General features: G+C 35.7%; 1 protein-coding gene across 1 annotated transcript in view; it reads left to right on the top strand.

Moving 5' to 3' along the window:
- The window catches only part of tgfb2 (transforming growth factor, beta 2), a 56,466-nt gene that overhangs the window by 35,220 nt on the left and 8,806 nt on the right, over positions 1-12,440 (top strand). The window contains exons 3-5 of the mRNA XM_067399896.1: positions 3,994-4,126; positions 8,166-8,276; positions 10,533-10,701. Of these exons, the coding sequence (XP_067255997.1) occupies positions 3,994-4,126; positions 8,166-8,276; positions 10,533-10,701 (413 nt within the window). The remainder of the gene's footprint in view (positions 1-3,993; positions 4,127-8,165; positions 8,277-10,532; positions 10,702-12,440) is intronic.

The following is a 12,440-nucleotide window of genomic DNA, read 5'->3' as shown; positions in this document are numbered from 1 at the left end:
ATGTTTGTTTTATTTGACTTACACGATTTAAAACCTGACATTTCAACGTTTTTTCAGACACAAGTATAATTTGTTTATGATTAGTATTCACTAAGTTACAGTTCATTTTCTGAGAACTATCAGATTGGACTTCGTTCAGAGGGAGACGAGAGATCATGCATCATGTTAGTCTTCTTTATTTGACAAAAAGCACAACATTGTGTTTTTACTCTGAGTGTACACAAATAAAAGAAGACATTCTATAGTTTCAATTGATATATTACTTATGTCTCTATGACAAAAAATGACGGAGTATTTTAAGTCTGTTTTTCTGCAATGTGAAAAAAATCCTGCAAAATGTGCCGGCGTGTTACCCGACTCCAGAGAGTTAATGTCTTATAATGCCGCTTTCATCGTCGCTCAGATCGTCTTCAGAATCAGTGAGCGCTTGTTCATAAGCATCCGGCTTGTCGAAGAAGTACTTCAAAACATTTTCGGTGTAACGGCCACGGTTCTTCATTGAATTTTGATATCAGCTAGAGCCGGCCAGAGCGCTGCATAAAAAGTAGCCACGCTTCCCAGTATGGAAATACACACAGACATGACACGCCCCTACTGCGTGCTAGAATCTCCGAAAAACAAGCCGATTTCAACCTCAAAATGTACGCTTTTAAATATACCAATACTGCTATCTCAAACACGGAAAGGCTTCTTCATGATCTCAACTAACAGATTCTGCAAAAAACGAAAATCACCAATTTTGAAAAAAAAATGCTTCTTTCTCATTTTGCTCGAAAGTTGTGCTGCTGACTTGTGTCCCTGGTTTCCGTGACGGGTCACAATTTTCAAGGAAGTACTGTGTCTTTTAATGGATAAAGCTAGTAACATATTCAGCTAGTCAGCTTGAGATCCTTTCCATCTAAACTGATTATATATCTTATGAGCAGTAGGATGTTTTTTTTTTTTTTTTTAGTTATGAGAAAGCACCATATTCTTCTGCACATACACGCAGAGCCGAAGCACACCCAAACAATGTTCTTTCACAAAATGCATGCAGTTTTCTTTTTAAATGCTAGAGGGCCAAAAGTTACATAGTGTACCTTTAAATAAATAAATAAACTGATAGATCCCAACAAAAAAATAGGTTCAAAGATTTCAAACATTTCTCATCAAATACAAATACCAAAAGTTATAAACTTGCAATTCAAACTTTTTTTGCAATTTATACATTGCAATTCTGACTTTTTCTCAGAATTGTGAGATATACACTTTCTATTGCGAATTATAAAGTCCAAATTGTGGGAAAAAAGTCTCACAAAAAAGTTTTTTTTTTTTTTTATTCCTTGGAAACAAGCTTCCATAATCAACTCTTGTTTTATATGTGCACTTTTATTTTGGCTAAAGGAATTCTAGGTAATAGACTGAAAGAAATCGTCACTCAGAAATGTTTTGTACATTTCACGAATAATTACGAAGAATCTGCAAGTAATGCATTGAATTAAATGTGAAATTTCAAAGATGAAGTTAATAATAAATAAATATTCCAAGCAATGAATGAGCCTGTGAACCATACCAGAGTCAATTGTAACCCAGGTCACTTTTCAGATGGACTAACTCACACTCAAGTTCAGAAAACCGTTTTCACACCAACCAAGTGAACCAAACTCTGACGTCAAACAGATTTGTGTATGCAGTGTGAAAGCGCCCACACATGCACTTTTTAACCTCTCCTCTCCTCCTTCTCTTTCCTCGTATGTTCGTTTATTTATCTTAAGGGTGCTGTAGAGCTCCGGCCCATCGATCAGCGGGGTTTTATGTGTGTGTGGAGAGAAGTGAGTGTGGAATGCTGTTTGGTGATTTAGAGTTTCGAGGGTCTCGAGGGCCAAATAAAATCCCAGCGCTGTCGAGGGCTGTGCTCCCCACCTCCCACCTGCCTCTCCATTTAACCTCGCTCCCCTCCTCTCTGTTCATGTGTCAGGTCTGTCATGACAGGTGCAGTAAACACTGTCCCACTAACACAGAGATGGTGAATGTGTTAGTGAGGTTTTAAAAGGAGTTTGCAAGGAAGGGAGTGGTTGATCCTGTTCCATTTTTATTACTCATGTTAATGATCTGTTGTAGCTGGTCAGGAAAATACAGTCATTATAATTAAAGTGAACTTTAATGTAGTGTTATATAATACATTTAATATAGTGTAACTACATATTATATTGACTAATTCAAGATGGGAGTGAAAAACAGTCAATTTAATCAACATACAGGCAAAAGTTTGCTTCAAGAATGGACTGATGTCTGAAGTTTGATGTATGAAAAAATGGTGAAACAGCTCAAACTGAAAAGAAGAAAGAGCAATATTTTTTGCAATTTCCCTATTATTTTCCCTGTACTTTATTCATGCTGAAAAGATGCAAAAAAAAAAAAAAAATGGCAAACCTTTTTTTTTTTTTTTTTTTTTAAAATATCATGAATTTCTTATTTGATGAATATCAGTGACATTGACAGTTGTCATATGACTTGGACAAAACTTTTTCAGATATTTATAATATTTCAACAAAACTGCTTCACAATTGTCGGGACTGGCGTTTTGAAGATAAAAACCTATTTTAATCCAGAAATTAAATATGTTTATCATAGAAGAGCTGTTGAAGTATAACTCTAAAAAGTTAAAAACAACCAAAGTTAGGTTGAAAATGGACAGACCCAGCAATTGGGTTGTTTTAACCCAGTAGTTGGGTTAAATATTTGCCCAACCTGCTGGGTAGTTTCATTTAACCCAACTATTGTTTAAAAATTGCTGTATTGCTTGCTTAAAATGAACCCAAAGTATGTTGGAAATTAGCATTTATTAATAATATTAATGAATAATAATTAAACAATAAACATTTATTAAATTGCTTATTAATAAATGTTCACCTTTTGATTATTGTTGTTGCTTCTAGTAATTATGTGTCTGATTTTTAACCTATTTAGCATTCATTTTAAGCCAGATTTTAATTGGGAAAACCTTTAACCCAACTGCTGGGTTTGTCCATTTTCAACCTTACTTGTGTTGTTTTTAACACTGAATTTTTAAGAGTGAAGGCATGAAAAGCTTTCAAAAGTTTCAGGCCAGTAAGAAAGTCACCAAGGCTGCATTTATTTAAGCCAAAATGTAGTAAAAACAGTAATATTGTTAAAATGTACAATTTAAAATAAAAACAATATGCTGATTTGCTGCTCGAGAAACATTTCTTATTATCAATGTTGAAAACAGTTGTGATGCTTCATATTTTTGTGGAAAACGTGACACGTTTTTCAAGATTCTTTAAGGGAATAGCATTTATTTCAAATACAAATCTTTTGTGACATTATAAATGTCCTTACTGTCACTTTTTATGCATCCTTGCTGAATAAAAGTATTAATTTCTTTTGAAACCAAATCTTACGGCAGTGTATTTTACAATAAATGAATAGATCGCTCATATCTTAGTGATTCAGCTCTCCTGTTAAACCAATCAAGTGTTATTGCAGTTCAGCGTGAAGATTTATCTCCATATCAGCAGTTGTGTAACTAGATTCCAAATTGGCCCAAAAGCCTGGTTTATGGACAGCAGACCCCTGTAGCTCCGGTCTAAGGATCCTACAATTAGTATCTCCGTTTTGGCCTCCGTCTGAGCCTCTCCATCCCACGTTCACCTCCGCGGCTTGATGGAAGGAAGCTGAGCCGTTGCAGCGTTGCAGCTGAAGCAGTGTTTTACGCATTAAGAGCTGCGCTGTCCAATGTAAACACGCAGCCACGAAGGACAGAGGAATAACAGTGCACCCTGTCCAGCATCTGTTTCCGCCACCACAGCCTCTCCAAGCATTTCCCAGGCCTGGCTAATCAATCAGGGAGCTTCCAATGGGAGGAAGAGAACTGCTGTTGAGGCACTGGACAGGGTACCGCTTTATACGGGGTGAACGGGGGCTGGCACATCGATGACAGTGTTTGCGGTCTGTGGTCGACCGATGCTGATGCGTTTCCTGTTTCTTTAGATTTTAGGTCATAAAGAGCTCACATCACCCACACAGCGCTACATTGACAGCAAGGTGGTGCGCACCCGTATGGAGGGGGAGTGGCTGTCGTTCGACGTGACGGAGGCCGTCAGTGAGTGGCTGCTGCACAGAGGTAAAGAGTGTCAGAGTGTTTTACTACTAATGTCTTGTGTATATTTATGTACAAGTCCTACCAACTTAAAGACCTAATGAAACCAAAATTGAACATTAATGGTAGTTTTCTCCAAAACATTGACAAAAAAAGTCAATCTTTCTCGACCAAAAATTTTGATGACTCATCTTGTACTCATGGGTGTGTCCCTTGTGAAAACGAAGTGTGCTTAATTGTATTGAATGTGCACTTGTAGTGTGCTATAATATACAGTATGAATGAAATAAAAGGCCACTTAAAGAGAGTACACTTTGTTTGTCAACTTAAGTACACTTTTAAAAAGTGGACTTTGTAATAATAAAATGAATAGTTTTACTTTTAGTTCTTCTTTCAGACAAACACAATCAGAGATATATTTAAAACTATCCTGGCTCTCACAAGCTATCCAAGTAATCCATACCTTCTGAAGTGAAGCAATGGGATTTTGTAAGAAAAATATCCATGTTTAAAACTTTATTATCTAAAATAACTAGCTTCCGGCAGACGACCGTACGCATACTGTGCAAGTCGACTTGCGTCACAAGAGTAACCCGTGACGCGATGTATGAGGTAGGATGTTGGCGTATCGTAAGTTTAGACCATAGACTGTAAAAAAAGATGGACGACGCGACGCCGCTTCCTTCCATTGTAATGAACTGAAGCCGAAATGGGCCGAAGAATGGACGCTGACACGTTACGCAATACGTCAACAAAAAAAAAAGCTTGGAGCCTGGGCATGCGCAGAAGGAATCGTCAGTGGAGCCAGAGGCGGAGTCGCGGTATCAAACTTCTGCCCAGACGACTGCGTCATCATTCATGTGTTTTAAATAGACTATAAAAATTATACACAATTTAAAAGTCTACCTATAAAATAACAGGCTATTCTGTTTCTAGAGCAATAATATTTTTGAAACAGCAAATTCAGTAGATAAAATCAATATAATATGCCACTAGATACAACTCTAAATCGTCAGAAACGGTCCTGCCATTTTAAATAAAGGGTTTAAACTAACGTTACAGGAGATCGATTGCTGTAATTAGAGTAAGCTATCCTTAGTTTTGTCCTGCTAATTATTATTTCATACCCATAAAAATAATAAGTAACTGCCAGATAACGATCACCTGCTTTTTCCCGACATGGTTAACTTCAGGTGTGATATTTTAACTAATAACATTTATTAATTAGCTTATAACGCCCACATTTGATTTTACAGAAAAAAAGTTCAGTGATCCGTCAGATCCTGTAGGTCGGTTAGTACAGTTTACTGCTGAACAACTCAGTTTGTTGGTGTTAAATAACAAAGAAATCGAAAATTAACAGTTAGTTAATACATCTTTACTCTCCCCTCGAAGCTCCGACAGTCCTCAGACAAGCTGTCAATCAACTGCAAATCATGACGACACGCCCCGTTTTTATAGCATCAAATAGCTAGCTAAAATCTAAATTATCACAAAAACAAACAATTGAATATATATCAGCGTGATAACTACCTTAAATGACCAAAACTATCTTTCAGAAAGTTTTATTTGAAGCAGAATTTATTTTTAAGTTTTCACTGATGTCTCATTCGACTGCATTGAGAGGGCGGGGTTTATGACCTGTACTGCATCCAGACACCAGGGGGCGATCAAAGAGCCCGCAGCTTCACTTTTCAGAACGTATGAGACACACCTGGTTGGCCTTTCGCGATTTAAACAAATAGGGCTTTGCAACAAACTCAAGCTCCTCTTCTCTGATATCGAAATCCTCTCTTGAAAAATTCTCGTTTTGGATGTCTAATTCGTGACCGGAGATTTGTTTTGCTCTATCCTCTGTGCTTCCACCTTCCTCATTACGTCATGCGTCGGGTCAGAGATCACTCTTCCGCTGCAAAACGCTATGTATGGTTGTCTGCCTGAAGCTGGTTATTATAGTTAATAAAGTTTTAAAGTCCCTCTATCGTGTTATTTTAAAGGTTCTTAATTTTGTTTTGGAGGTCTCCTATAACAGGTTTACGTGCATCAAAGGTCAAAAAAACGCTTCCATTTTCTCATAATATACATTGCACATCACCACATTTTTCAGTGATTCTCAAACGACTTGTTCGATGCTTCAGTTTCTCTAAATCCCTCCTTTCTGCGAGCCTGCTTTGCTCTGATTGGTCAGATGGCCCAGTTTGTTGTGATTGGTCTACCGCTTACAGCTCCAGACCTTCCTAAAGCTCAGCGATTGTACACACTGTAAAGATAGTAGCGATGGTGTCGATTTTACCATATCACTCCTAGCGCGAAACCGATGATGAAATATTAGAAGAACTAGTTATTCAACCTGATCATCCAACGCAAGGACGACTTGAGCAGGACGTTTCTCAGTTTGACGTTGATCATGAGATGTTGCAACTGTAATTCCTCACCATCAGCATTAACAAGTGTATGTCCATCAACAAACCGATGTGTATATTTCTAGTTTATTGCGGTGCACGTGTGGGAACTGTATCTGTGTCAATAACAGAGCATACTTTAGCCAAGAACTAACATGAATGACTATTAAACTTTGTAAAACGAATCTTGCTCCATCTTTTATCGTTACTCATAGTAGTAAGAATGAAAGACAATCTGCATTAATGGACACAGTTTTAGGTAATAGTGGCCCACAGCTGATTAGCAGAAGTATATCAGTAAGACAGTGATAACATGAGTTAGCCTGTTAGCCGCAGACATGCACAATATAGCTAGTATTTTGAACACTCTGTATAAAATAATGTGCATCAATAATTAATCACACTACAGTTTGTGATTCTGCGCAGGAAGTTGGTCCAAATAAAATGGATACTGAACCATCTTTAACCACTCTTTAACTCTTCACAGCCTCATCCTTTGGAAGTGAAAATAAACCGAATTTCCTTTCGCAGCGCAGAGCACAGCGTTTTGTCGACATGTTATCCACACGAATGAGCTACAGCGCTTGAGAGGGTTCAAGTTTTCATGGGATGTCCACGTAGATCAAAGGCGGGCATTATGCAAATGTGTGAACTATTGACGTGTGAATTTCGCGAAATGGGATTCGAAGTAAAAACTCATTTAAGAGGTTCAGAGTCGACTCTTTATTTTGAGAGACAATAACTTTCTTTTTTAGCTTTACAGCTTTGCGGTCTGTTTACGTTCACATACAGCTACATTACACACTGCATGAAAGGTCATTTTCAAAAATCCATAATAGGGGCACTTTAAATATGGATTTTTAAAAATGTTTTTACACAAACGCATCGCTTTGCTTCAGAAGGCCTTAATTAACCCCCTGGAGCCGTATGGATTACTTTTATGATGGATGGATTTTTGCTTTTTTTTTTTTTTGCTTTAACCCCCCACCCCCCATTCACTGCCATTATATAGCTTGGAAGAGGCAGAATACATTTAAATATATCTCCGATTGTGTTCTTCTGAAAGAAGTTGAAAGAAGTAGAATTTACTTTTAAACTATTTTCACTTATAAATTGCTAAAATTCACAAATAATTACAAAGAAATGCTAAGTAACACATTGAATTAAACATGACATTTTGAAGTAGTAATAATATTTCCCTGTAAAATGTACTTTCATAGTCTTCAAAAAAATCACATCCTCAATGCATGCAAAGTTTAGTGAGTTTTCACCATAGCTTTTCAAAGTGCAAGAGAGTAGCAATAATAACAGGCCTGGGCAAAAGAAATCATGATGGTGTAGGATCATCGTCAGCATACATGAGCTCATAACAGTTGGAGCCCAGCGGTTCTCCATCACATTACGCAGGAGAGCGATAGACATCCGCACAGCAGAGGCTACAGCGGGAGATATTCAGCATTACTAGAGTGGCTATGATGAATGCTGGAGCTGAGAGACAGCAGTGACGGTGTGTGACTCCTGAGGGATCATGGGAGTGGGCTATCTCAGCCTAACTCACTCAAATCAGGGGCCCGATCCAGAGATGAGCTCATTTATCTGCTGTAGATTATCTGACCTTGCTGTGCATGTGGGGTTTTTTCACTGTTTTTCTCTCCCACCAGACAGAAACAATGGATTCAAGATCAGCCTGCACTGTCCCTGCTGCACATTTGTGCCGTCAAATAATTACATCATCCCCAACAAGAGCGAGGAGCTGGAGACACGCTTTGCAGGTGGCTTTGGGTGGGGGTGCGAGTGAGTGTGTTAGTTTGTGTGTTAGGGCTGTGTGTGTGTGTGTCTTGGAGAAAAAGAAAAGAAAAGTGGGGGAAAAAAATGTTTTTATTTCTTCATAGAGTCCATCAGATATATATTTACTTTTTGTCAGAAAGAAGTGGGTCTGACTGAGGCCTGAATCCTCCCGAATAAATTCAAAGCAAAAGGATGCTTAAAAACCACTCCAAATCATTATTATTATTATAAAATGTGACAAATAGGCATAATCTATAAAGTCATCAAAACTATGAAACAACATAACTGAAGACATGGGAATTATGTATTGACCAAAACATGTGACACAAATGAAAACTAGCTTATATTTGAAATTGTTTAAAGTTTCCACCCTTTGTCTAGCTTCCAGATTCGAGTCAGATACTGCTTTTTTCAACGGTATTGAACAAGTTTTTATGTTTGCTAGACACATGTTGATTCTTCTCCTTGACTATTATTATTAATATTACTATTATTTAAATAATGTTTTGACAAGTCGGAGCCAGTAGCCTCGTGGGCAGCACTCCGACATATAGCGCGGTTGCACTTCGGGCGATCCGAGTTTGAGTCCCGGCTCACGGACCTTTCTAGATCCTGATTACAAATTAGTCAGATCATGGTTTGAGGAGTTTTAATGCACCTCTTAATGATTATTAATATCATCTAATGTTCCTGAAATACTCCATATGTTGTGTGCATTAAAGAATACTGAAAAAAATGTAATATTAACAACTACACTTACAGCAGTTTTATGTTTTTACAGCTTTATGTTTTTTTATAAAAATGTCACCTCTCCTGGTTAACTGTTTTTGTATAGATTTACATTTATGCATTTGGGAGATCTGATTTCGCAGATTTTATCCAAATTGACATTGCATTCAAGATACACTGAAAAAAAAAAAAAAAAAAACTTTTACTTACTTAAAAAAATACTCTTAATTTGTTACAGACATTTTACTTTAAATTATATTTATGGTTTGTTCAAATTTTACATTTTGATTTAATGTTAATTCAAAATATTTATTTCCGCAAAGACATAAACAGTCATTCACTGTTTGCTTTAGACACAAGCCAAAAAATTACTTAATATTAGTGCTATCAAACAATTAATTGCCATTAATCACATCCAAAATAAAAGTTTGCGTTCACATGATATGTGTGTGTGTGTTTTGTGTATATTTATTATGTATATATAAATATGTAGAAATATAATATAAGAAATGTTTATAATAATGTAAAATTTAAAATAAAAAAATGTAAAATAATTTTTCATAACATTTATAAATATATTATATTTTTGTTAAAATATATACATGCGTGTGTGTGTGTGTGTGTGTGTGTGTGTGTATATATATATTTTTTTTTTTTGCTTTTACCACTTAATTTTAACATAAACAAAAGCTATAATATAACAGTAGAAAGTTCAGTTAGGATAAAACTAGAATATTTTTTCAGTGAATGATTAATTTAATTTACTGTAGTATAAATAAAGACTTGGAAAGATTAAGAGAGATGAAGAAAGATTATATTTTTGTTAAAATATATACATGCATGTGTGTGTGTGTGTGTGTGTGTGTGTGTGTGTGTGTGTGTGTTTGTGTGTACATATACATATACATATGTACACACACATGTATATATATATATATATATATATATATATATATATATATATATATATATATATTTTTGTTTTTTTTTTTTTTTTTTTACCACTTAATTTTACCATAAATAAAGGCTATAAACGAAAATATTTTGTTAGTGAATGATTCATTTAATTTACTATAGTATAAATAAAGACAACTTTAAAATACCTTAGTGGTGATGTCTTTTGAAATATGCATCATGGTTTTTGTATGTATCTTCTAAAAAATCAAAAAACAACAGACAAATGAATAAAATCTACAATAATTTCAGCAATCAGTAAAACTATAACCATGATGTGTCCTGCAACAGCAAAAGTAATATTAAACACAATTGTTTCTTTTAATTGTTTCTATGGAGAATATTAACAGAACCATGATTCTCAATTACACCAATCTAAAAATGCAACTTAAATAAATGACTCAGTTCATGTTTTGTCACTGTATACAATTTACTAGTTCATGCCATTCCCTGGGAATCAAACCCATGACGTTTCCAGCACCATACTCTACTGATTGAGCTGCAGGAATGCCCTGTATAATTGGTTGATTTCTGTCTGATTTCTGCCCGGTTTACAGGCATAGATGACAGCTTTGTGCACGGAGGGGATCTGAAGATGTTTAAAAAGCGCCGTCACAGTGGCCAGTCTCCACACCTGCTGCTGATGCTGCTTCCATCGTACCGTCTGGAGTCCCAACACAAGAGCCACCGACAGAAACGAGCTCTGGACGCAGCCTTCTGCTCCAGGTAGGACCTTTTCATAAACAGCTAAACTGAGCTTTTCCCCAGAGTCTGTATCTGAAGCACAACAGTGTTTAAAACAGCACAGTGCTTCTGGTGTCTCCATAGATGCTCATCTGTCATTGCCAGATGTCAGTCCAGGATTATGCAATCGCTGGGCCACATATCAAAGCAGACTGGACCACCTATCAAAGCAGACTGAACTTAATCAATGAACTGGAAAACTTTTCACTGTTAGATTAAAGCTAATGTGGCTCGATTGTCTTTTAATAAAAATCATCTGTATTCTCTCTCGTCAAGCCCATTGCTGTCACGATCATGTTATACGAATGTGCTGTTAATTTTATACTTCCTGACATATCGTGACATAACTTCCATGATAACATCCAGTATTAACAAGCTGAGAAACTATCAGACATTTCTGTCCAAATCATAAAGAGAAAAATCGACATTGAAAATGGAAAGTGGATTGATCTGATTTTCAGTGTTGGCCAGAATTCAAAATTTTAAGAAATCACTTGAAAAGAAAAAAAAAAAAAAATTATTTCCTGTATTGACAAATTTCTATTGGAATAGAGGGTTTGGGTGGGACGTCTCCAAGGACTCATCCTTTTTCTCTTTTTTTATAGCGAGTCGACGGTAAACACATCACAGCTGTGAACCATTATTTGCTACTTTCTAGTCAGTTGCAGGTTATATTAGGGGGAAGGGCATTCTCATCCAAGCATTTGATTGGTCAGAAAACTGTAGCGCAGAATGAGTCATCAATATTTTAAATGTCTATTAATGTTTTAAATGTTTGTGAATTAGAATTGATTTAGTCACAGTGAAATTACATTAATCCAATACTCATTTAGCAATATTTTTTTCAAATATTTTAAATATGAGGGAAGAACACTGTTACAGGTTTTTATGGAAGCTTGTTTCTGCCACTAAATAAATAAAAATATTATAGGTAACTGCAACTTTTTATATTACAATTCAGACTTTATTTCTCAGAATTGCAAGATTTAAACTCACAATTGTGAGTTAAAAAGTCAGAATTACGTGATATAAATTCGCAATTGCGTCTTTTTTACTTTATAATTCGCAATTATGACTTTATATCATGCAATTCTGACTTTAAATCATGCAATTCTGACTTTATATCTCTCAATTCTGACTTTATATCATGCAATTCTGACTTTATATCATGCAATTCTGACTTTATATCTTGCAATTCTGACTTTATATCTCTCAATTCTGACTTTATATCTTGCAATTCTGACTTTATATCTCGCAATTCTGACTTTATATCTCGCAATTCTGACTTTATATCTCGCAATTATGACTTTATATCGTGCAATTCTGACTTTATATCTCGCAATTATGACTTTATATCTCGCAATTCTGACTTTGTATCATGCAATTATGACTTTATATGTCACAATTCTGACTTTGTATCTCGCAATTCTGACTTTATATCTTGCAATTATGACTTTATATCTCGCAATTCAGACTTTATATCTCGCAATTATGACTTTATATCTCGCAATTCTGACTTTATATCTTGCAATTATGACTTTATATGTCACAATTCTGACTTTGTATCTCGCAATTCTGACTTTATATCTTGCAATTATGACTTTATATCTCGCAATTCTGACTTTATATCTCGCAATTATGACTTTATATCTCGCAATTCTGACTTTATATCTCGCAATTCTGACTTTATATCTCGCAATTATGACTTTATATCTCGCAAT

This window comes from Chanodichthys erythropterus, chromosome 2, assembly GCF_024489055.1.
Source record: "Chanodichthys erythropterus isolate Z2021 chromosome 2, ASM2448905v1, whole genome shotgun sequence".
Taxonomy (NCBI): domain Eukaryota; kingdom Metazoa; phylum Chordata; class Actinopteri; order Cypriniformes; family Xenocyprididae; genus Chanodichthys; species Chanodichthys erythropterus.
Note: the sequence above shows the minus strand (reverse complement) of the source record. Positions and strands in the feature narration are given on the sequence as shown.